Genomic DNA, 25,191 nt, shown 5'->3' on the forward strand with positions numbered 1-25,191 from the left:
AATTATCAGTTAAATAAAATATCAGCCATGAGTCATGAATAACGTACAAAAAAGCAAAGGACATTTTGATACACATTAATGAGGACCCCTTCAATATTTTCCTTCAATCAAACTAGATCTTTCCACATGGGGTTTGCAAGTGGTGTTTACTGATATACTTTGGATATCAAGGGGTTTGTGAAATCATGAATCATCCGGTATCATAAGTTGGGCTTTTTGACTTGGGAACAAGATTAGATTTTGTTTATCTGTGTCTATGAGAGTGGGGCACAGTGCATTCCCACTTTCACAATTTATCCTGGGACAGCTGCTCCTTGTTCTGTTATATAGACAATATATTTGTTTCTGTTAAGACAGTCTATGAATATTCATTTTTTACTCCACGGTGGCCATTCAGAATTCAATAGCTCCCTCTAGTGGGGGAAATGTAGAGACTGCGTATTTTATTGTTTGTCTGACAAATGGTACTATGTGACTGACTGTGTGTGGTGGATACAGTTTAGTGTATTCTGGCTTTACGTCTCTTTTTATTCTGATATCTTGGAATGTAGGGAACTTGTCTTGGGAAAATACATAGTGGTACGAAAAGAAAAAAAAAAAACGAGAAAAAAAAACATCAAAGCGCATTCCTTCCAAATTCCCCCATGATAATTGTGACTTGTTTGGGAGTGATAAACGGCTGAGGAGCAGCTTTGGCATCCAGCTGATGGGTGAGAGAGAAATCTGCCACTCTCTCACACAAACACACACACACTCTCCCTCTCCTGAGTGTTTCTTTCCTGCGTCTTGTTTGGGTTTCCTCCTTGACATCTCTCCTCATGTCTTAACACTGATCCATATCCCAGAGTCAAGTGTCGCGTTTATGTTTAGGCGACAGCTCCTTATCTGCACACAGGCGCGATAAGAGAAGCTTTGGATCACCTCAGCACAGACGCTGTGCGTGCGTGCGTGTGTGTGTGTGTGTTGATGTATTCATATCAACCATAAATCCGAGAAGTCACTGTTTGCGTGACTTTTTTTGTAGATGAAAGTTTATCTCAACTTGAAAAGCAAGGTTTCGTGTTTCTTGCCTTTATCTGTTTAACCTCTCGAGGCACTTGGAGATCCTTTCAGTCCTCTTAACCAGGGCTCACACATGCTTGGCTTGAAGTAACGCGAGCCCAATGTAGCTATTATGTGTGTAAATAACAAGACGGACGTTTGCAAATGAAACAACAAATAAAAAGTTGATATCTGCTTAGAATGCTTTGAGTGGCTTTGCAAGAAGGGCAAATGGTGAGTTCAGCGTCCATTACAAAAATAACAAAAACAACAAAAAGTACAATTTTAAAAAGTCCTAAAAAGTCCTTCGTTTCGTATCATAGTAGCGTTGAAACGCACTGCAGCAGCAGGGACAGGAGGAGCGCAGTGACGGGTGCCAACTGCAGGGCGGCGCTGTTGTTCTGCGGTGAGGCCACCTGTGTGGTGGGTGTAGCGATGGTGCTTGTTGTGTTGACAATCCGCTGTAGCTGGAAGTCGTGCTTTAGCGCCGAGAAGCTTTCGGGACCGTAGGGGACAGCCACCGTCTCCACCAGCGTGTCGTGTCCTGGATACGTCACCTGTGTGGAGAGACAAGGCGTAACTGTAATTCCTGGCTATGTAATATTCATGGTGTGATTAAGTGGTCCGCTGGGCATGAGCTCCAAAAATATGAACTTTATTTCATTATACAAATGGAAACGTTTCGATCCACAGTGGGATCTTCCTCAGGACAGTAATATTCATAACAACATACAAGAGAGAGACAAGTCGTTAATCACAACTCTTGGTTATGTAATATTCATAACAACATGCTGTGTGTGTGGAGTTAAAGGGTTTCAGTACATTCCTTCATGGGGAGTGGGTGTGGGATTATCCCTGTTATATGTTGAGTGCTAACTGATCTCTTAATTACTATGGCCTGTAAATTGCTTTTAAATAGTGGACCACTCTCTTAAGATAAAAACAAGCAAACGAAAATAAAAACATTGGCTCCTGAGGACCGTTGGCCCCTGCAGGAAATGCCAGGTATGCCATATTACAAGTCCAGGCCGACACACACACACACACACACACACACACACACACACACACACACACACAGAGTCAAATCAAGGATGATCTACTTCCTTTCAAATATCCCAGGTGGGTCCCAGTGGGCCAACATTTAGACGGGGACAAAAAAGCCCGTTTGGCTGCCCCATTGGGTATTCTCCGATGATGACATAAGGCTGTTCAGATAAGAAAATTCCTCAAAGCAAACACTTAGCACTTAGCAGCCATCGAACCGTCCGCAGTCCGCAGTGCCTCTCAACTTGAGCCCCTTTTAATGCCCCTCCGGTCTTATCTTACAGTAAATGCACCTGCACTGCAGCGTTACCCCTTGTGGCCGAACATTTCAATGTCCCCAATAGCCCTCTTCAGGCAAACTGCGTGTAAGCTTAACCCTTTCACACAGAGCCTCCATTAGAGTGCTGTTAAACTTCAGTACCTAGGCTCAATTGAAAAAAAGAAAAAACATTGCTGGGGCGATAAGTAAAATATAACAACATAAAAAAATGCACTTCATCACCTACAATGATTGAACTTTAAATCAGTTGCTGGGCTGCAGGCACTTTTAAACAGTCCGCTAGTCAAATAGGCCTGCTGCTCTATAACCTTGTGGTTACCCAAATGGTAATAACCATTTCTTAATTAGTTACTTGAGACTCTAGGTAACGTCATAGTAATATTGTTACGATAAAGTTAAGCTTTTTCAGCAAACATAGAGTGAGGACGCCTGGGATCCTTTTGCCGTGAAAGGGCTACAATGTCATGTAAACACAATACTATATCAATAGCATCAGCTGAGTGTGTTTTACATACTGTATATTGCCTTTGATGATTGACCTCTTTATATTGTTAGTTTAACTAGTTCAGTAGGAACACTAACCTTTGTGTTTTCCGCTAAGCTCATCTCTTTTCTTTGCCAGGCTCACACACGTCGTCAACAAGGCCACAGATAATAACCTTGGCTAGGCTTAGGACAAAATCGCCTAACCACCTCCCCTACAATTATAATGTGGGCTCAATGCTGTGGTTGCAGTTACCACACTGCAGGTCTTAGTCTCTTTAATGGCCTCTCGTCTTGCACACACCTGCTACCCCTTACGGCGGACATTACAGCCTCACGGAGACCGTTTCACGCATTGTTAAGTTCCTCTTCTACGCTCAGCAGGGAAAGACCGACTGACATTACCCACTTTATGAGAACATGTTGATAGGCTGTGACTAACACAGTGCCTGCCAGTGGTCTTTGGTGTGTGTGCGCGCGTGTGCCCCCGCATGTGTCTGCTTGCTTGCGCGCGTGTTCCTATCAGCCTATTAAAGACTGCGAACATTTCCAAGCAGGATCTCTGCATTCATTAACTGACGTGCTTATTTTCTTCCTTCACTCTTCAGGCAACAAACTCTCTACTGAAGCTGAACCACTTCCATTCATTAGTAGCAGCTTGCAGTAGAATGAATTGAAGTGTCAGTTCTGTCTGCCCCTATGAAATGAGTCCTCTCTGTCCAAAGAGAAATCTTTGCATTAGAGCTCTATGGTGTTCTATATTCTTGAGACCATCCTGACCTGAAGGGTTTTCTAAATATACATATAATGTTCCTTTCGTACATTTTTTTTGTTCTGCATACTTCCAGAGCAGGAGGAACTGCACCCTCGCATGCAGTCTCATGGTTATCTTATGGTAAAGGTGCCCTTAAGACTTGGAAATCATCAGAATACCTCTGGGCCTTCTGTCATTCCAGCCTATTTCATCCCCTCAAACCCCAACCCTCGACTCCCCCACCTTATATTGCTTCAAATATAAATATCCCAACATGCAATGTTATTGAATTGTATTCAATTGTAGTATTAATCCCGTAAAATAATGCGATGCCAATAAATTAATAATAAACCCCCAGGATATTGAACAATTCTTGAAGTACTCTACCATGTTTTCTCTTTTAAAAAAACAAAAACAAATATAATGTGTCGGCCTGATGTCTCAAATCATCCCTCCAGACTCAGGCTTGGTTGCATTGGGGTTACTTTTACCCACAAATGTTTTGTCCTGTTTATTTGTGTTTCCCCCATAACTCCAGTGGATTTAGCCTCAGTGGAAAATGTTTCTGGAGCGCTTGCATAAGACATGAGACAGAGTGGCAGTGACAGAAAACACACACACACACACACACACACACACACACACACACACACACACGCATCTGAGATAGTGTGGATCATTTAGAAAGCAGGATGTCTGCATAATCATTTGACTGCGAACATTCCATCTCTCCTCTGCTTATTTGTTTGTGTGTCTCAGGGAAGAAAAAATATAAAAAAAAAACAAATGCCCCTGCAGCCAGGTCTTATGTGCATCACTGACACGAGCCTCCCGCTATGCATCAACGGCCCAGTTGGTGGTACTATACTAGCGAGGCAAAATACTGTTATATCCATAAAGGTCAGTGGCATAGTGTCCAGGGGGACACCAACCATTTAAAGTCAGTGAGGGGGGCACAAAATAAAATGGAAAAAAAAAAAATAAATCAAAAAAAAAATAAAAAAAAAAAAAAAAAAAAAAAAAAAAAAAAAAAAAAAAAACTGGTGCAGCATAGACATTTTCTATTTGCGCTTATTTATTCCATTAACAGTGCATTAAGACTTGCTCTTTGACGCCACATGTCTTCATTAGAGAGAAGAGAGGGGACAACTCTTAAGTCATGACATGATGATAGTAGTGCTGCCAATGATGGAGAGGTGTTTATGTGTTCAGTTATCGGAATAGCAGTCCTTTGGCCTCTGATCACACATAATGGCCAACAACCTATTTGAGTGTCGAGAGGTTTGGCACGCATAGATCAGCTTTGCATTATTGCAGGCCCTGTCGTTCAGAGCTCACAGTTTTGGCCACTATTACGCATTATGTTTGCTGGTTGAACAAGAATGCAGACACAACTGAATTGCTGAGGTGTGTGTGTGTGTGTGTGTGCTAGCGTGCATATATGTGCGTATATATGTGTACATGTGTGCGTATATGTGTGTAAAAGGGTGATGGCATCAAAAATGTCCAGGACGGTTAAGACTGTGAGAAAAGCACTTCATTATGCAAGTCTGCGTCTGTGTCTGCATTCTGTGCTGTAGCCATGAAGTCTAAAGTTTTGAGATAGGAAGCTTTGGAATTTAGGCTGACAAGAGTTGGCTCTTGCTTTGCACTGCATTGCAATTGCTGACATTGAACTTGCTTATTTAAGAGGAATGTGCATGAACGCACGCACACACACACACACACACACACATACACACACACACAGACACAGATCTCTGAAAGGAAAGTAGCTGCAGGGAGATATGATACTGTGGCTCAGGCAGCCAATCTTTCCAAGGCCTGTATACAATAATATAATTGACGTACGGTCTTTCACTGATTGTAAAAGGGCACATTCTGTCCCCATAGTCCTCTCTTCAGGCAAACTAGATGCAAGCTTAACATGCCATGTTAACACAAGACCTAAGCTGCTGACGTCCATAGCATCAGCTGAGTGTGTTTACATTGCCCTAACCCTAGCCTGGTGGGGTGTACCCCATCGACTTGCCAGCGCACCTAATCAGAATTCTTCATAATTATTTGGTTGACTAGTTCAAATACTAACCTACATAATGTGCATCTGCTACGTTTGTGTCAGCCTCCTCACCATTACGCATGTTGCCTGATAGTCATGCCTTGCCTGTGGTTAAACACACAGACCTAATCCACAGGTGCGAGATTAGGGTCTTGGGGAAGACGTTGCCTATTGTTACATTCAGTATGGGGCCGGATGATAAAAATATTGGGCTATATGGACCACAATGCCCTGCTCTCGATGATTTGGGCAGAGGGAAAGAATAGAAGAAATGTTGTAAGGTTCGGGAAATGCTTGGCCATTATGACACAGATTCCAATGATCTTGTACGTTTTATCTTATGAGTCATACCTCGCCATCTCTGTCTCTTTCAGATCGAAACTATTGTGTAGAAACTAAAGGGCAGTTATGGGGGAGTTCCCAGGCTAAGTCATTGAGCCTGAACTGGACTGGGGCAAAATAACCAAGCCCAGGGGTTCCCAATGTTTGTGGTCTACCTCTCACCAAATGAACAATGCAAATCAAATAAGTAGTTAATAACAACACGCACAAATATTATTTCGATTTTTAGAAAATGATTTCAAGGCCCACCTGGAATACCTTCACGGCCCACCAGTGGGCCCCGGACCACAGTTTGGGAATCACTGACATAACCTACAGTGTAATTCGGAACCAATCCACACCCCACTCCCTACCCCCAACCTCTCTGTCTTTGGGCCCATTACAACTAACCCATTTGCACCCACCTGTCAGTGGGCTTGCATGTTATAATTCCTCCCTGGCTACCGTACACTCCTGCTCTCATAGTCCCTACAAATCTCCACCAACAGTCCAAAACAAACAACCTGGGCTCTACAGGCCCAAAACACAGCCATATGGCCGTAATCCTGGCGGTCTGCATTTGACACGCCATGACCCCCCACTTACATGGCCTACCAGTAATCCTCACCTTACAGAGCCACCATTGAGGCCTGGACTTATCTTGGTGATTCTCGAGGTCTGGTCTGTTATTTGGGGGAGCAGATTCAGAGATTGTGTGTCTTTCAGGGGGGGGCTGGGTGTTAGGATTTCTTAAGGCTGGTTTCTCATACACGGTGACGGGCGAGATTCAAAAATGGTATGCTATGCTTGGGTCTTTTAGTCCTTGGAGGGTGGTGCATTTGGAGGCATGGGTTTCTCTCTTCTCGAATGATGGCCCTGTCTTACAGGAAAGCCACATTTTGGAATATGTGTCATGTAGTAGTTTAGGGGGGGCTTCAGGGCTTAGTGATTCTCAAGGTTACATGTACTGTAGTCTCGCATATATGGGGAGCTGCACTGAAATATTGCACATATTGGGCCCTTGCTTTAGGGGAGCCAGATTCAAAGATAGCATTGTTACTGTCGGGGCCCTGGTCTTAGAGTATGTACAGTAAATCAAATAGACTAGCTCAAATAGACAGCGGATGTGACCAGGTCTTAGGTGAACATAATGATCTAGGCAATAAGGTTATATACAGTATTTGTTTTGATTTGTCCTTGGGGACTGGTCTCTCGTACTAGATAACCTTTTCTCAGAAGACGGCATGTTTGGGTGGCTAGGATCCGTTCCCTCTCTCTGGCGATGTTTATTTTCACAGTTAAATACTGGCCAATCTGGGGCCCCCTTGGAGACCTTTATTTAGTCCCTCTGTGTACACTTCTCAGATGAGTGAATGGGAGTGTCTGTGTGTGTGTGTGTGTGTGTGTGTGTGTGTGTGTGTGTGTGTGTGTGTCTGTGTGTCTGTGTGTCTGTGTGTCTGTGTGTCTGTGCGCTCATGACTCCCCAGCCAGTACAGTTTCCTGGGCCAAAGTGTAGTGGGAGATTTTTCACAGTGTGCACCGTCCGTTCCACATTCCTTCGCTAGTTGTTTTCCAAATCCCCAGAGCGGAATGAGGAGGAGAAAAGGGGAATGAAAGTTAGGATTCGAAACGGAGTGGTGAAAGATGAGGGGGAGAGAAGCAGAAGGCGGAGAGCAGAGAGCGAGTAGAGGAAGAGAGAGGTATCATTGGGACTAGTGTTTTCTGGTTCTTTCTATTATTTTGGGGGGGAAACTCCCCCTTTAGGCAGACCTAGGCAGACCTTGAGGACTGTTCTATTCAATGCTAGGGAGCATTATGGACTCCGCCCCCGGGGACCGGAACCTGGTCACGTGTTTAGGTGCCATAGAAAAAACTATTATGTTGGACACTATCTCTATACTTACAAGGAATCTCTGGCAGATGAGGGGAGAATAATTAGAAGAGCACAGTCGATTGCAGAGGGGATGAACGGAGAGAAGGAGCGGAGGGAAAGGAAGAGAAGAGTAGCATAGGGGAAAAAAGAGGACGGAGGAGGAGAGGTGAGAAAAGAAGATGAGCAGAGTTCAAAATGGAAGGAGGAGGAGCAGGAGGAGAAAGAGGAGGGAGGTGAATAGATGGGAGAGGAGACGACGACGGGTGAAGAGAGGAAAGGAGAACAGGGAAGATCAGGGCAGAGGAGTGGGACGTATTGGAACAGAGAAGAGTCAAGTCTTAACAGAGATGGGATGAGGGGAGAAGAGAAGTGGAGAGTAACAGTGCAATTGGATGGAGGGGAGATGAGTAGAGAGGACAGCACAGAAGAGGAGGGGTGGAGTGAGGAGGGAGAAAAGGGGTGGGTGAAGAGGAGAAGAGAAGTGGAGAGTAACAGTGCAATTGGATGGAGGGGAGATGAGTAGAGAGGACAGCACAGAAGAGGAGAGAAAGGGGTGGGAGAGGAGAGAAAGGGAAGAATGTTATATCGGATGGAGGGAGTGGAGCGTAGCGTTTTTTGTAGGCGTTAGCGTGTTTTTTTTTTGTAGCGCGGGGTGAAATCACCCCGCAGCGTGACGATGGGATTTTCCCCCAAAGACTCAGAAACACACAGAGGGGAAGAGACAGCAGCACAGCCAGACGTGTGCATGGAAACACGAACACACACACACACACACACACACACACACACACACACACACACACACACACACACACTTGCAGAGCTCTCTCTCTCTCATACACAAAGACAGTTCTAACTCCTCTCTCTCTCTCTCTCTCTCTCTCTCTCTCTCTCTTTCTCATACGCACACACACACACACACACACACACAGGAAGAGGATGTCTGGCAGCGCAGCAAGGGCGGCCTTCTTAGGACTTAGTGGACTAAAGTTGATCAGGCATGCACCACTTACTGGGCTCTACTCTCTCAAGGCATACGCTTACCACATCACCAAAACACACACACACACACACACACACACACACACACACGTTTTACGCCCAGACTTACTCACAAATACACACACTCTTTCTCTGATCTCTCTGCTTCTATCCACACAGATGGAATCCTGGCTTTATCATGTAAATATTTACTGAATGGAATTTTAAATCTTCAAAGGGAGAGAGAGTGAGGAGCGTGTACACACACACACACACACACACACACACACACACACACACACACACACACACACACACACACACACACACACACACACTCACACACACACACAACACACACACCACACGTCCTTACGTCTCTGGCCCAAGTGAGGGCGGTAATCCAGGTGCAAGGGGAGAGCAAGTGTATTTTTTTAAAAATTTGGCCCCTGTCTCAGATTATAACACTGTTGAATTGACTGCGAGGGGGTTGATCTTAAGAGTTCCTTATTTATTTATCCCAAGCCCTCAAATTCTCATGAATGTGAAGCTTCCCTGAGCGCAGACTAATCCATCCTTCGTATTTAGGCTACACTTCTGAGCAGCAGATGGAAGCTCTTTTTTTTCTGTTTTACTGTCTATTTATTTGTAAAGATTTGCTCTTGAGTTTGTCTGTTTATACTGTAGCACTTCATCATTTCCGCACACACACTTGAGTTACAGTAACAATACAATACAGTGATATTAATGTTCTTCGCTGTGGACATGTCTGTTCAATTCTAATACCCTAACTGTCTACTATCAAACACCCCACGTGGACGATGATCCCCTCCCCCTTTTATTATTATAAATAATGGCGTAGTAGGTATTTTCAGGGAGGGGATAAATGTTCACCATATAATTATCTCTTAAACATACACTCTAACCCTAAAGTGGGGGGTTATAATGTCAGATGTCAGATTATAGGGCTGTGAGGGTTTAGGAAAAGTGAAGGAATTTGTAGCCTTGTTTTGTTAAGGTCTTCTTGGACAATTATTTTAGCAACATGACAAGATGTGTATATATGTAGCCTATCTGTATATTTGTTAGCCCCAACTCTTTATTCATTCCAAATGTGGCCCGGCCGTGTTCCGGAATGCTCATTGCAAAAAGCTGTTCCATGTATGTGGAATATTCCGGAACAGGTTGTGAACTGAATACTGACAATATTTTATTCAAAAATTGAATACTCTGCAATTAAGTGTGCTCAATGACTGTAACTGTGTAACCTCAACTGGTTGTATAGTATTTGGAAATGTATACATAGCCTATGCATGCAGTAGTATCTCGATGGCTGTAATTGTGCCTTTAACCAGCAGAGGGCGCTGGCTCACCTTGAAGGTGTAGTTGCCGGGGAGCAGCAGGCGGTAGTATTCTCCCTGGGGGCCGGTGCGGAAGGGGCACAGATTCCTCCTGCCCTCCACCTCCACCACTGCATCCTGCACAGGAGTGCCCTCACCATCCAGCACCTGACCCTTCACACCTGAGACGCACACACACACACACACACACACACACACACACACACACACACACACACACACACACACACACACACACATAGAAAGCAAAAGACATTGGTGGTTAGATTAACAACATTCACAGACACACTCACTAACACACACACACACACACACGCACACACACACACACACACACACACACACACACACACACACGCTTGCAGGCACACACTCACACCACAACACACTCACACCACAACACACACACACACACACACACACACACACACACACACACACACACACTTAACTACATGAACTCACATGCTCAATAGTTAGAGAGGAGACACTCACAATCGCATATAGAAGACTTATACACTGTGCAGGAAATGGTCAAAAAAGGTACTTCAACTATACTGCTCATTGAAACTGGGCTGCCTATTGCCAAATTCGATCTTTACATGAAAGTTTACTAAGTAATAAACAAATATTTTCTAGTATGGTCCAAGTAGAGTCATTTTTGCAGCTAAAAATTGCTATTTTTGGAAATTCAAAATGACGGGACATGGAGAAAGATCCCCCTTTTCATGTATGAAAAGTGCAATGTTCTCAGTCATAATGAATACTTAGAATTTTGTTGGTGGCTAGTAAGGTATTCATGAAAAAGGTAACTAACATTAGTGAATGGGCTAGCATGGAATTTCGCGGAAATATACTAAAACAACTAAAAATCTCACAGTGTCCCTTTAAGGGTGTAACAATACCATTAGCGTAATAGCTGACTGTCTAGTTTTACTTAGTTTTGCTATTTTAGTTTTACTGCTCTGGCCAAGGTAAGTTTTGCGAATGCATAATGGAACATAATAACACATACAAATGACATCCTGTTTTAATACAAATGTTAAACATGTTTTTTAACTTTATTTTGCTCTCAAATGTTCTATACCTTTGACCTTGCCGTGTATTTTTCTGGCAAGTTAAAGTCCGTCTTACATTTGTTTTTTCTGGTGGGAAACCACAGATGAACCCATGACTTGAATTTTCTTATCAGGAGGAAACGTGAGCTTTTGAGTGGCATGCAAAGTTTCACCATTTCCTTTGGTACCAGCTGCTACATGACTTGACGTGACTTCGATGACACAGTAAGTACTCCTCCTTTTGTTTTCTGAACAATGTACTGAGGTAATAGTTTCCAGAGTTTGGAACTGTGTGAAGATTCGTACATGATCTTCCCAGGACTTTTATTTTGTAGCATGGAATCAGGGGGCAGAATATTCAGATGTGATTTTTAAATACTTGCTGTCTTTTTTTTGTTTAATTTTTTTTGCTATATATGATGGATGGATATGTATGAAAAACCACCAGTGTTTATTCTGTTATGAGCAATAAATATCTCTGTCTAAACCTTCTTCTCTAGACTCTTCATTTACTCATTTGTTCACTACAACTGTGCATCACAAAACACCTTGCATTAATGAGTAAGTCTGTAACTGAGGTGATTCTATGAAGCCCACCACAAGGGGCCTACTGTGCATTTTCTGTTGTGGTATAGAGTTAAGGCTGAATGCCTATCTAATGGTGTGAGCGTACAGCTGCTGATAGTCTAATGTATGTCATGTTACAGAGTTGTAGCTGTTGAGTGCTTATGTCATGTTATGGGTTTATAGATGTTGACTGCCTATGTCATAGTATAGAGTTAAAGCTGTTGAGTGCCTATGTGATGTTATAGCCATGGGTTAAGGTTATTAAAGCTGTTGACTGCATACGTCATGTTTTAGGTTAGAGCTGTCATTGCCATTGTATGAGGTTGGAGTTCAACCTGTTGCTGACTACCCATGCCATGGTATTGAGTTAAGGCTATTGCTGAATGTCAATGTCATGATAAGGAATTCAAAGTGGTTTTTGAGTTCTTTTGTCATGGTATGGACAAAAGTGATGGAAATAGCTGTTTACTGGCTATTGTTGTTTTCCTGTGTCATGGTATAGTGTTTATAAGTGTTGAGTGGCTATGTAATGGATTTAAAGCTGCCCATGTTATGGTGAATCAGCTGGTGTTGACTGCCTCTTGGCTGGCCCAGTCAGTCAGCGTGGTTTGGAGATGAGCCCAGGATCACGCTGGGATTACCGCGACCTGGGGTGTGGCCCTGCGGAGTCTGATAAACACGCACACACAGGAACGCAAACACCACACACTCTCTCACAGAATCGCACGCACACACACACACACACACACACACATACACATACACACACACCACACACTCTTTCACAGGATCACGCACACACACACACAGGAACACAAACACCACACACACACACACACACACACACACACACACACACTGTGCGTGTATCTCTGTGTGTGAGAACGCAGTGGTGTGTGATGAGCCCCTGGAGAGTGGATTGAATGTCAAGTTCCAACATTTCCAACGTTTTTCATTTGTTTTTAGTTTTTGGGTCGCTGAGTTCAAATTCTTCATATCACACAGGGCTTTGTGTTTAATTGAATATTTTTCTGTACTGCATTTTTCAGATTCACGCAAGTAGTTTTCTTTCGGATGTATAAGAATCTATATTGACTTGTGCTGTGTCTGAAAAACTTTTTTTTAAAATTACCAACAGCTGCCCTCTAGAAATACTCAATCTCTATTTAATTTTGCATTCAATTTTGAGTGGACAATGGAGTATAAAATGTTTCAGAAAACAATCTGTTAACTCGTATGAATCCATAAATATTTTCAGCATTGTGATGAGTCAAGTTTACTCAAACATGTAGTCAAAAGTCAGAATACATTTCTGCAGGTGGCCAGTGTAATTTCAACTCTGCAGCTGTTTTAATGCTTACACGATATTGAGTAGAATTAACTCTGAAATTGTTGAAATGAAATTGCGATGAAAAAAAAACGTTTGGGTGGGACCAAATGTGAATGGAGCCAATTCAGGTCTTAAAGAAACTCTATTCATTCAACATTACCTGCACTGGCCATTACAGGGAGGCAGGCCCACGGGACCCAAGAGTTGTTAAGTACGGCCCTGAAGGCCAAGCATCTATATTTCTTTTTTCATATTGCATTAAAATCACACAACTCTATTTTCATATTTTCTGGTTTGCTCTATTCACCCCAATACCCCCAACCCACCATGGAGTTTCTTTCTAAACTTACTGAAAACCTGTGAAATTCCTTTATGTGGGTAAAACTAGCAACAACACCCATGGTGGGGGTCCTTTCTTGTTGTCTCGGCTTGAGCCGGGGCAATTCGGAGTCTTAATCTGTTCCTTTAGAGCACCAGCAGTCGTTTTTTTTTATTTTTTAAAAAGTTTTGTTGAATGGAACTAGTGAGTAAAGTTACTCACTTTCATGTTTGTTTGTTTGTTTTGCTTACTTTGGTTTATTGGTAGGGACTGTTCACAAGGCCTTACAGTTAATTTTCAATATAAACAAAATTCATCATCATCATGCATCATCATCATCATCATCATCGTCATCGGTCATCATTCATCACCATCCTTTTTTTACTCCCCCACTCTTCTCTTTCTGTTTCTTCTTCTAGTTCATGAATATATGGTCCCATACAAGACCTTCAATTCTTTTCAAATAACTTTTCAGCAATGCATACTACCAAAATAAACTTTTTTTTAGACCCAGTTGACGCAGACAAACCTATAGACAAAAAAACAAACCAAACAACAAAGACAGAATATAATAAATAAAAAAAGCACTTTCAACTGGAAAACCTTACGAGAGACCAATGATAGAGGAGAGGGAGAGAGGAGACTGAAGGAGAGAGCGAGGGGAATCGAGACTGAGTTGGAGGAGAGAGAGAGAAGACAGAAAGAAGAGAGATGAGGAGAGAGACGAGACATTTCTATAGCTATCCTGTAGGTGTATGTGTGTGGTTGAAGTAGGTGTTGTATTGGATGTTATGTATGTGATGGTGTAGACTTTCATGTTTTTGGTGCAAGGTTGTGAACCGTGAGTTGCCTTTTTGTTGGTAAACACACAAACAAACTTGTGTTGGTCATGTTTTCCGTATGTGTGTTTCCAGGATATGAACAGTTTAGTTGTTTTGGTTCTTCTGCATTTCTGTGTGTGTGTGCGTGTGTGTCTGTGCACTGTGCATACATTACAAGAGAGAGAAGGAAGGAGAATGAGGGGAGTTATTTCCAGTCACTAGTCTTTCATGAATGACTGGATGGCCTGTCATCCATAACTGTCTGCGGCCTCTGGCCAAGTCTCTCACTCGAAACGCCAATTACACAGACCATAGTGAGTACTCTGGTGTGTGTGTGTGTGTGTGTGTGTGTGTGTGTGTGTGTGTGTGTGTGTGTGTGTGTGTGTGTGTGTGTGTGTGTGTGTGTGTGTGTGTGTGTGTGTGTGTGTGTGGTTCGAGGGAACACAGGGCTGTATGCCCAACTCTCTCTCGTGGAGTAATACCTCACTGGCGGGAACTGAATGAGCCGGCAGATGGGGGAAAGGAAGAAAAACAATGATGGTGTTTGTGTGTGCGCGTCTGATGATGAAAAGTTGTGTTGTGTGTGTGTAGTGTGTGTGTGTGTGTGTGTGTGTGTGTGTGTGTGTGGTGTGTAAGTGTGTGCTTGTGTGTGTGTAGTGTCGGAGGGGCTGTGTGTGTGTGTGTGTTTGTGATGTTGTGTGGTTGTGTTGTGTGTGAGACATGAGTAGTGAATCATAGATCTAACTGACAGCCAAAATGATGCCTCTGACGGTCTACTTATGATGCTCTGTCAGACCCCTGACCTGAACTGAATGGGTGGGATATTTTGGACTCCTGAGGCCTTGTTTTGACTCATCCTGTCACCTCCCAAAGCCTAGACGTTTATTGCCTGTGGCATGTTGTGTCTGTGGTTGTTTACGGTGGAAATAAACTGGCACACAGCCTTGAGTAAGTCCTTTACCTCTGTGATGCTAAGACGGCTTATCGTACACTTCACACCAAACACAGCGGGGTTGGGTGGAAATTATTCATATTCTACTAGGCAGACAGGGCGATTGGAGATGAAAGCATTTTTGGGCGTCAGTGGGAGCTTTTTGGAGTGACGAGGGAAGTGGCAGAGTTTCTGGGGAAGGTAGGTCAAAAACTTTAAGTTTTAACTTCATGGTAAAGAGACATGGTTCAGTGTTACCCAGTTGGAAAGGTAATATCAAAGTGTAGCATGTGTAAGGAAATGGTATCAAGATTGGTCTCCAAAATGTGTATGAATTCTCCTTGTCTCCTAGTCTCCTAACAGGGGCATGAATGCCTGCCATCCAATGGCAGCTTAGAACCTTACGTCATATTGATTCCAGAACAAACTACTTATGAACTGTCTCTTGCTTATCTATCCTCTTTGTCTATCGTCTCTGATAATGCCTCTCAAAGCGTAATGGAGAATGTGAAAGCCAATAAAAAGAGACTACAACGCATGCATGTGTGCTTTAGTCTCATTAGCCTTACCCAGGCGACCTTACCAAGTAAAGCATTAGCCTCGTACAACCTTTCAGATATGCTATCAGGATTTACTCAGGTGAGTCCCCCAGGACAGGTAGCGCTTGCTACAGCACACAAGATTGACTTCCCTTATGGAAATTAACCATGGTACATAATGGGTTGCATGTTTTTTTTTTGCATGGTTCGTGACAATGGTTCAATTATGATTTCACTACGGTTTAACTATACCCTTAAAAAATTAACCATGGTTTTACTATGAAAACTAACCATGGTTTTACCATAGTTTATAGTTATTCATTACATTATAAAAGTGAATGCTTTTTTTTTTATCCTAGCACCTATTGGTGACAGTCCTTGGAGAAATGTGGGGTTAGGTGCCTTGCTCAAGGGCACTTCAGTCATGGATGGAGGTGTAGGGAAATTAAAGGTGGGAATCAAACCTGCAACTCTGTGATCTTCTGACCAATCATCCCTAACCATTACACCACAAGTACACGTGATTTGTGCTTATTAGTGGCTGGCTTTCTACACAGAAGCTACTGGTCAGGCGTCTTTGGCCCGAGCGGGTGGTTATAGTTTGTTAGCAACGGGTTAGTAAGGTTTTTTTTTGGTTATGTGGCCCCAGTGTGTGGGATGAGAACTTACCCAGGGTTGAACCCCTAGTCAGGTGTGGTTGCGGGTTTTTGATCTTACCCAGGTGACCTAGCCAGGTGTGTGTGTGGAGAGTGAGGAGAAACTTACCCTGGTGGACCTAGCCAGCGTGTGTGGGGGTGGAGAATTTAGCCAGGTTGACCCTAGGCCAGGTGTGTTGGGATGAGAATTTAGCCAGGTGTTGACCTAGCCAGGTGGGTGTGGGATTGAAGACTTACCCAGGCGACCTAGGCCAGGTTGTGTGGGGTGAGAGTTGAGTGAGAACTTACCGAAGGCGAACTAGCCAGGTGTGTATGGCGGGTCCGTGGAGAACTTACCCAGAGTGACCTAGGTCAGGTGTGTGTGGGATTAGGAACTTACCCAGGTGACTAGCCAGGATGTGTTGGGATGTCAGAACTTACCCAGTTGGACACTAGCATGGTGTCGGTGGGATTGGGATTAGAACTTACCCAGGTGACCCTATCGCCAGTGTGTCGTGGGATTGAGAAAATTACCCTGTTGACCTAGTCAGGTGTTGTGGGAGAGACGGTGGTGGAGTAATTTACCCAGGTGACCTAGCCAGGTGTGTGGGATTAGAACTTACCCAGGTGACCTAGCCAGGTGTGTGGGATTAGAACTTACCCAGGTGACCTAGCCAGGTGTGTGGGATTAGAACTTACCCAGGTGACCTAGCCAGGTGTGTTGTGGGACCGGATGTGGAATTTACCCTGGTGGAACCTAGCCAAGGAGTGTGTGGGGTGAGAACTTACCCAGGTGACCTAGCCAGGTGTGTGGGGTGAGAACTTACCCAGGTGCGCCTGCTGCATGTAGGCCAGCAGGGCGGGCCGGTTGGCCTCCCAGTAGCCCGGCAGCTCCCTCTCGGGCGGGAACTTGCAGCAGGACAGCTCCAGCGTGATCTCCAGACACTGCTGCCAAATGTAGTTGTAGTCCTGCATGCCGGGCCTCTGACAAGCAACGCAGAGGGAAGGCAAGAGGCTTCTACAGGTTCACGGTGGTAGGCCAGGGCTGAAGGACTCAGGTCATAAAAAGTTCAATTCACATAGATTAGTTGGTTTTTCTCAACGGGGGGGGGCCTCTCTTCTTGTTGCTCAGTTGCAACTTAGTTTGGCTCTACTCTGCTTAGTTGCAATTGGTGTGCATTAGTCTATTTTACTTTTAATACTAAGGAGGCGTTGGCAGGCTTATGATGATGTTCAAGATCAAGGGGACATTTGTTAAAAAAGGTTGAGAACCACTGACATAGAGAGCTAGAACTGCCTGCAGTAGAGATAGAGGGTAGAGGTCAATAGGTGCATTCGTTTTTCCGCAATGTCTACATCCGCATGTAGACAGCAATGCATTTTGGGTGAAAATGTCGCATGATGGTTAGATTTCCTGGTCATCCTCTCGTGTACATTTGTGGCCGACTTTAAATGCACAGTGTTTAATACCACCCACGTTGTGACGATAAGTTCTCGCGCAGGTGCTTTGTCAACATCAACAAAGTCAAAAGTCAATCGTGCCTACTGTCAAGATCAGATCCCCTGGTGGTCGTTAAGTGGCTTATCATTATTTATTATATGGTGTTGACGTTCCATCGGTCGAATGCTCCATTCATTTCATCGCGTGGCCCCTCCCCAACGTTTGCGTTACGTATGTGATTTTTCACGGGGATAACGGACGGGTTGGTCTATAACAGATCCGCTTTGTCAAGTGGCTACAAAGTCTTTCTTTTCACCTGCTAAAGCGAACGTTTCAACAAGACTCTAATCAGCTGCTGGTGATGGACAACACCTGTTGTACCCTGCTACTAGCTGTTGACTAGCGGTGTTTGTTGTGAGTTGTTCCACAACGGCACTGTTTTGTTTTTTGCGCGGGAGCAACAATCTTAACATTAAATAGGCCTCGAGAAAATGTGTATATAGTAATGTGAATATGTGTTGAATGGTGTGAATCATTTAAGTATATCCATATAATAAGTCTGGTTACCGTTCGGCGAGGTCGGTTCGCTTGTTGGGGGAATAGCAGCTCTTCAGAGAGATCAAGACCCTCCGCTCGCAGTCGGCGGTCCCTAATGATTCTCTCTGTCGTGCTTTGCTATTCCACGTGGTAGCGACCTTCTCGACCTCCGAACGTTTTATACCCTTACATATCGCATACCACTCTGGTACAGTATCCCATATTATTATTTATGGTGTTGACGGTCTATCGGTTTGATTTTGATAGGGTCTCCATTTCATTTCAATGGGGGCTCCCAACCGTTTCGCACTGTCTGATATTTGAGGGATGAACGGAGATGGTTTGGTACTATTATCAGACCGCTTGTCAATGGCAACAAGACTTTTCACTGCAAAAGAGGGGATGTCTGCGCTTCAGCCCTGGTGGTGTCCTCACCGTCGAGCGACAGCAGTTATGAAGACAAGCTGGGCTACTCAACAGTGGACTAGACCCAGGAGGATGACTGGAGGCACTCAGGCTACTTTTTTTAGAGGAGGGTTTTATTTTGAGTGGTCTGCTCAATAAATTGACTGGACGTTTCGGCGCACCTGCGCCTTTCCTCAGCAGTCAATCCATACTGGTGATCCACAGTCAAAAAATAAAAGGGACATCATTCCCTCACAGCTTCTTGCTTTGGCATTGGTTCTTTCATCAAATGGGGGGTGTGGTGTGTAATGTAGTAGTTTTAAACCAGTAAGGGCACTCATGCGTAGATCTAACAGTTTTCATTTGTCAGTACAAAATAACTGAAGGTGAAAATAAATCAAGTGGAATTGATGGAAAGAAATAATCATCATATGGGCCAGAGTGCATTCAAAAACACCAAGTGGGGACCACAGTTTAAACAAACAACAAAACAAACAAAAAAAAAAAAAAAATTATAATTATGAGTTTAAAATGAAACATTCTCAAAGAAAACATGGAGAGACAAAAAGTTCCTCGTTTAAATGTCCATGGGGTTACCACTGTGTTAAGTGTGTGGTATCCAGAAAGGGCTTTCTCTTCTCTGTAGAAGGTTGACTCGTCACCACCTCGTTGTGGGAGGTGTGTAATGCTGTCTATTCCCCACGACTTTCAGCGAAAATGCGCATGAGCCATGATTCGCCTTTGCATTAGTGGTTTCGCGCTATTGCCATAGTCAATGTAGTTCTTATTTCTGTATGGCAGCCTTGTGCTCAGGCAATTCTGACCTCTCTCGCAGCGCTCGTTTTGGTCTTGCCCCACGTGGTTTTTATGAGGGTCCGAAAGGGCTTTCTTAAAGATTGTAAAACGACAGTTTTGGGTGGTGTATTGGCAGTTAATGAATGAGTTGATTTTAACACTTTTTTGCCCACGTAGTGTGGTGGGAGAGGAGAACTGTTTGGTGTCACTCGAGTTTGAGCAGGTGTGGGTTTGCTATCGACCACATCGGTTTAGAACCCTTGAGGGGGGGGTTTTGCTGTCAGCCTGCTTTAGCTGTTTTGTGAGGGCTGGGTGATGTCCCGCATCAAGTCGATCCTCTCAGTGAGCGCGTTTTCATAAAAGCGATGCTGTGTTGTTCAGCTCGCAAATGTCCGTTGTTAGGGCCGGGTCGCTTTGTAAGGACATGCCAGTTTGTTTTTTGATAATGTGCTTTACCTCTCCACCCCTGGGTTTGAGGTACTCAGTTGAGAAGCATAGTCTCTGTGCTGAAAGCTGCTTGGTGTTTTTCTCAGTAGGTGGTGCCTGTCTGTGCCTTTGGGCTCGCTGATATGGCTTTGCGGCTCATGTCCATGTCTTCAGCATTAACCGCGTTCGCGGAAGCCGCGTCCGCCATTCCATGCTTTGTTGTGTGAAAGTTCCGCGTCACACTTCTAACAGTTTCTCTTTAGCAAGGTAGGAATTGACCACGCATAGGAATATTTTTTGATTAATTTGTTTTGGGGTGGTGACTGTGTCTGCTCTGAGCGAAGCGTGTTTATACTGAGGGTGTTTGGCGATAGTTAGTGGTTTCTAGTTGGCCTTGGGCACATTACGGAGAATAGTAAAATCGAGGAAGGTCCACTTTTTCCGGAGGAATGTTCACTTGGTATATCTTAGGAATGGGGGTTGAGTGCTGTTTAGTTTATTATTCATGAATTTTTTGAGGTCAGGAGAAAGGGGTTCCAGTCCACCTGGAATATGACGTCATCTATGTATAGCGTTTCCAATTAGAGGGCATTGCGATGATAAGTGTAAATATTATTGTTGGGATTAAATATGAATTTCTCCTTCCAAAGTTCCCATCACTAAAACACGCATACGATGGCGGCCAAAAACAAGCTTCCCATGCTTACTCCTTGTCTCTGTAAATAGTACCCGCCCGAGTATTGGAAGTAAGTAATTCTTTGTTTTCTTATATCAATTCAGCCCAGTGATGTTTTAGTTAACAAGAAAATTTTTCATTAGGGGGTACCATCTCAGGTGGCACGGGTGGTTTTTAAAGAAATGTGAAAATGAGGGCCTCCATTGCTAGCTTGTGATGGTGGGAATACACAAGTGTTTAGGCTCTGTACATCATTCATGTCACTAGTTTGTATTCCCCATCATATTTGAATTCGTTCCAGTGTATTAAAATGTCCGTTCGTAGTCCCCCAATTGGATGGAAGATTTTGTAAAACATATTTCTTCAGAAAAAAAGTTCCCAGGTATGGGGAAAATGAAAGCGGCTTCCGATTATTAAGCAATCCAATACTAGAGGGGGACTAATTTGGTCTGAGGGCGAGCGAGGGATTTTCGAGTGACTTTGTGAACCTTGGGGTGTATAAGACCATAAAAAATTGGACATATCAGGGGTTGTTTCACCATCAAAAAAAAATCTTTTTTCTTTTCTGTTATCCAACCCCGGGTGTGGGCAGTCTGGACAAACTTCAATCAATTATATGACTTTGTATTGTTCCCATTGGGATTACTTGAAAGGTCGTGTGGTAATGTTGCCGTTTCATTTTAATTGGGTCATGATGCCTGGTTGTCATATTGGTGTGTTATTCATCACAACCACAGATCCCCCTTTTTCACGCCAGAGCGGATGACTAGGGTCTTTTCTTTGCTCTAGTTTCATTTCAGGCTTTTGATTACCATTGCAGTCATGTTGCTTTTTTGCGTTGTGGTTCTTTGCTGCTCAATTTGGTCGAGGTCATTCTAAATAAGTTTTTTGTAGGCCAAGGATTTTAGATAGAGGCGATTATGGTTTGAATGAGGACAAAAAGGTGGATTTTTTCCTAAAATGGTTGTGCCTTCTCCTTGATAGGGTGGTGAATGTACAGGTTGGGAATTACGCATGATGCATTGGCAGATTCAACATGTTGCGTTTGGCTGGCCGGCTGAGAAGAGAAGAGGGTTGCTTTTAAATGGGGCAAGTGGAGCGTATAATTAACTTGAATAAAGTGTCAAACTTTGACGTGCGAAGGGGTTTATGTTGTTGGGGGGGGTGGGACAGAAAGATAAACCTTTATTCATTCGACTTGCATCTGCTTCGGCTTCATGATGTCCACGATCCGGAGATAATTAATTACCGTCTTGTGGGGAGGCCGTAAATATGGTTTGCGGAGGGACGAGCGTCGAGTCGGCCCTCCTTTGGAGGTCTTCCTCATTGCTGCCCCCCCCTCGAACCAACTCTCTCGTTCCTCTTTTGTTGGGGGGGGCCTGGCGTTAGGGTAAAAAAGCCTTGGGTATCTGTTGGTTCCTCTGCGGTTTCACTGGCTTAGGGCGGGGGTTTGTGGAGACCTCCCCATTCGCTTGGCCGAGGTTGGAAAGAAAAAAGAAAAAACGGTCCCTGTTCCTTGATTGACGCGCGTGTCGCGCCGGTTTCCTGGATGGTCTCCTCCTCACGTCATTTCTCCAATCGTTAGATTCTTCCTTCCGCATAGTCCTTCTGCCACCGTTTCATACTTTCTGTATCTTTGTAATTTTGTGAGTTCAACTTGGAACTTGTTTGAGGTCGGGAGTTGATTTTGTTGCGTATACCTTCGGCGGTCACCCCCCCCCCCCTAAAACCGGTTGGTTTAGCGTCTGTATCTTCTCTTCTGTTTTGATGGATCGCTGTAGAAAGAAGTCTTCTCTCTTTTCCCATCTTCGTTTTTTTCGATGGTCATATACAGCATTGAGAATCCAAAGAGCAACTTGTTTAAGATCTTTTCCATGTTTCTGACATGAATTCAGGGGGTCATTCTAGTTCCAAAAAACGAGGGTATTTTCTTCAGCGGCGAAAGCCCGGCGATTTGGGATTCGCTTAACTCTCCAATACTCTGAAAAGCGGTAATGGAATGCAGAGGAAGGAGTCGGGTTTGTCTCTTTTTTTCAGATCCTTCCAGGTCTCTTGTATAGGGACATGAGAGTATGTATGCTCTGGCGTCGTAAACAGATCCTGTGAAATACATCGCGAGTGCGCGGAGTAGGGGTAGTAATATTTTGGCACTTTGTTTCTCCGAATAGGGTCAGAATGATCTTCAGACTTTTCACTGCCTTACTCTTTAAAAATGCGACTTTTCAAACAAAGACTCTAATCAGAGGACTGTGATTTAGACAAACACTGTTTGGTCTTAGGCTACCTGTTGCTAGCGGGTGTTCTCCACAACGACAATGTCTTTTTTGTTATACGTCTTCGATCGCAAAGACAGCAATGAGCAATGCAACAATCTTTTTGGGACATGTGAAAAATTTATAAATAAACTTAACATTAAATAAAAGAACTTCCCTGCCATGTGTTGAATCATTTAATGTATTATCCATATAATAAGCTGGGTTGACCGTTGTTGTTTCGTTTAAACGTTCGGCTGACGTCGGTTCGCCTTTGTGGAATAGCAGCACTTTCAGAGAGAACAAGACCCCTCCGACTCCTGGCAGGGAAGGCCAGTGGCTTTCCGATTGCCAAACATCTTGTAGGGGGCCCCATTCTAACGGATATTTCGTCGGGCCCCCCAACACCTCTGACACATCTCCCGCCCCCCCCCTGTCCCAATACCAGTGCTCCGCCCCTGTATTCCACACTACCCACCATCTATCACTGGTACCTTTTGGTGTATTATGAACACGTGTGCCTACCTGGTAGAGCGTACCACTGGTATCCGTTGGTGATGCCGTGGGGGAAGTTGGAGTCGCTGCAGGCGTTGCCCCGGTGCATCTGCGCGTGGCTGTAGGAGTAGGTCTTGGCCAGGTGCACAAACACATCGTTGTCGGGGGTGACGCTGGCGCCCTCCTGCAGCTCACTTCCTGTTGCACACCAGAGAGGAAGAGGAGGAGTTAAGAGTGTTTCAGGAGTGTGTTTCAGGAGATGTACCCTGAGAACAAGCACACGTTGGCCCAAACATTCCATTAGCCACCTAACTCCATGATTTTGGCACAGGGCCATCGCGGGTTTTATAAAGGCAAGCCTCCCGTATGTCAATTTGTTGTAAATTAATTGAAATGAATTTAAATGCTTCTTAAATGTAGTTCTGGAGGAGCCCAAGGAGTGATTGACAGCTGCCTTCCTTTTCCTGCGTTCTCAGAGATGTAATCCTTCTTACCTATTCACCTGTCTTGTGTGAAGGCTCTCGAATTGTCCCACCTCACCCCTGCCCTGAACTCCTCCATTCCACTAGTGATCCCACTCTACCATCCCTCTATACCAGTGATTCTCAAAGTGTGGTCCGGGGACCACTGGTGGTCCGCGACAGAGCTCAGGTGGTCCGCGAGGGGATTTCTACTTTTCCAAGAAAAGCTAGCAGTAGGCTATATCTGTAAAATTATGACAAATCTAAACATGGGCTGTTGTGAAGGTGAAGTCATATATTTTTACCACAATAAGGACTTGTAATGTATTGTGAATAAAAAAGTACGTGACCATGCATCTAAATTAGAGTGTCTGTCAAATTTTGCATCTCCGGTCAAACTAGGTCAATTCAGTTGTTCAGGTGGGTTCCCTGAACATTTTTGGGGGGGGGGACAAAGTGGTTCCTCGCTCTGAAACAGTTTTGAGGAAAACAATGCTCTATACACATGGGTGGTGGTTGCGTAGGGCGGAATCTCATCCCGCATGATCTCCACATCCCAGGACAGAGGCCAACTACCATATGCCACACATCCTTCACTGTACACCAAGCACACAAAGGGCGACCTCATGAAATAAATGTTTATTGCTGCTCTGGTTTTTAAGATTCCTGTTCCTCTAATTGGACAGCTGTGTCAGAGAGTGCTGATGGGAGAAGAAGGTAGAATATAAAACCTTTGCTTACGTACATGGAGGCAGGAAATGAAAGTGCGAGAGAGATAGTGTGGGAGTGGGAGAGGATCAAAGTTCACATTCCAGCCTGTGTCCCCGGATACAGTGAGCCGGGTCAAGGGCTCCACAAGACACATTCATCACCCTCGCTCGTATCAACTTCATGACTGTTGAATAACTGGTGCTACAGTCGCAATACTGAAGACTGTGAGAAGGGCTGCTCAATCATCATCTTCCCAAAGTCTGGCCTTGATTGTGGCTCAAGTATACAATGTATTTATTGCCATATGCTCATGAATTTAATAATCCATAAGTAATGAAAGTTTCTTTCGCTCAGAAAGTCCCAAAAAAAGAAAAAAAAGTAGAAGAAGTAAAAAGTCTCTGCATTAAATAGGCAGGTTGAAAAAAGAGATGAAGAGTGAAGGAGGGGTTCATTACCTATGACGGTTCATGGCCGTTAAGCATCCCAAAAGCCAGTGGATCTTAACCTGGGGTGCGGGCACCCCCTGGGGGTCCGCCAGAGATTCCAGGGGGTGCGCGGGATTTTGCTTTTGTTGAGGCTGGGGCCCCAAAAA

General features: G+C 44.2%; 1 protein-coding gene across 1 annotated transcript; it reads right to left on the minus strand.

The window, feature by feature from the left end:
• Positions 1-464: 464 nt before the first annotated feature.
• Positions 465-23,625, minus strand: cpm (carboxypeptidase M; the record flags this gene model as incomplete). Its single annotated transcript, XM_063192700.1, has 4 exons — positions 465-1,598; positions 10,213-10,361; positions 17,228-17,382; positions 23,448-23,625. Coding segments are annotated over 4 exons (722 nt in total), but the record flags the coding sequence as incomplete, so codon positions are not given.
• Between the last annotated feature and the right edge of the window lie 1,566 nt (positions 23,626-25,191).

The sequence above is a fragment of the Engraulis encrasicolus genome, unplaced genomic scaffold (assembly GCF_034702125.1).
Source record: "Engraulis encrasicolus isolate BLACKSEA-1 unplaced genomic scaffold, IST_EnEncr_1.0 scaffold_198_np1212, whole genome shotgun sequence".
Lineage (NCBI taxonomy): Eukaryota > Metazoa > Chordata > Actinopteri > Clupeiformes > Engraulidae > Engraulis > Engraulis encrasicolus.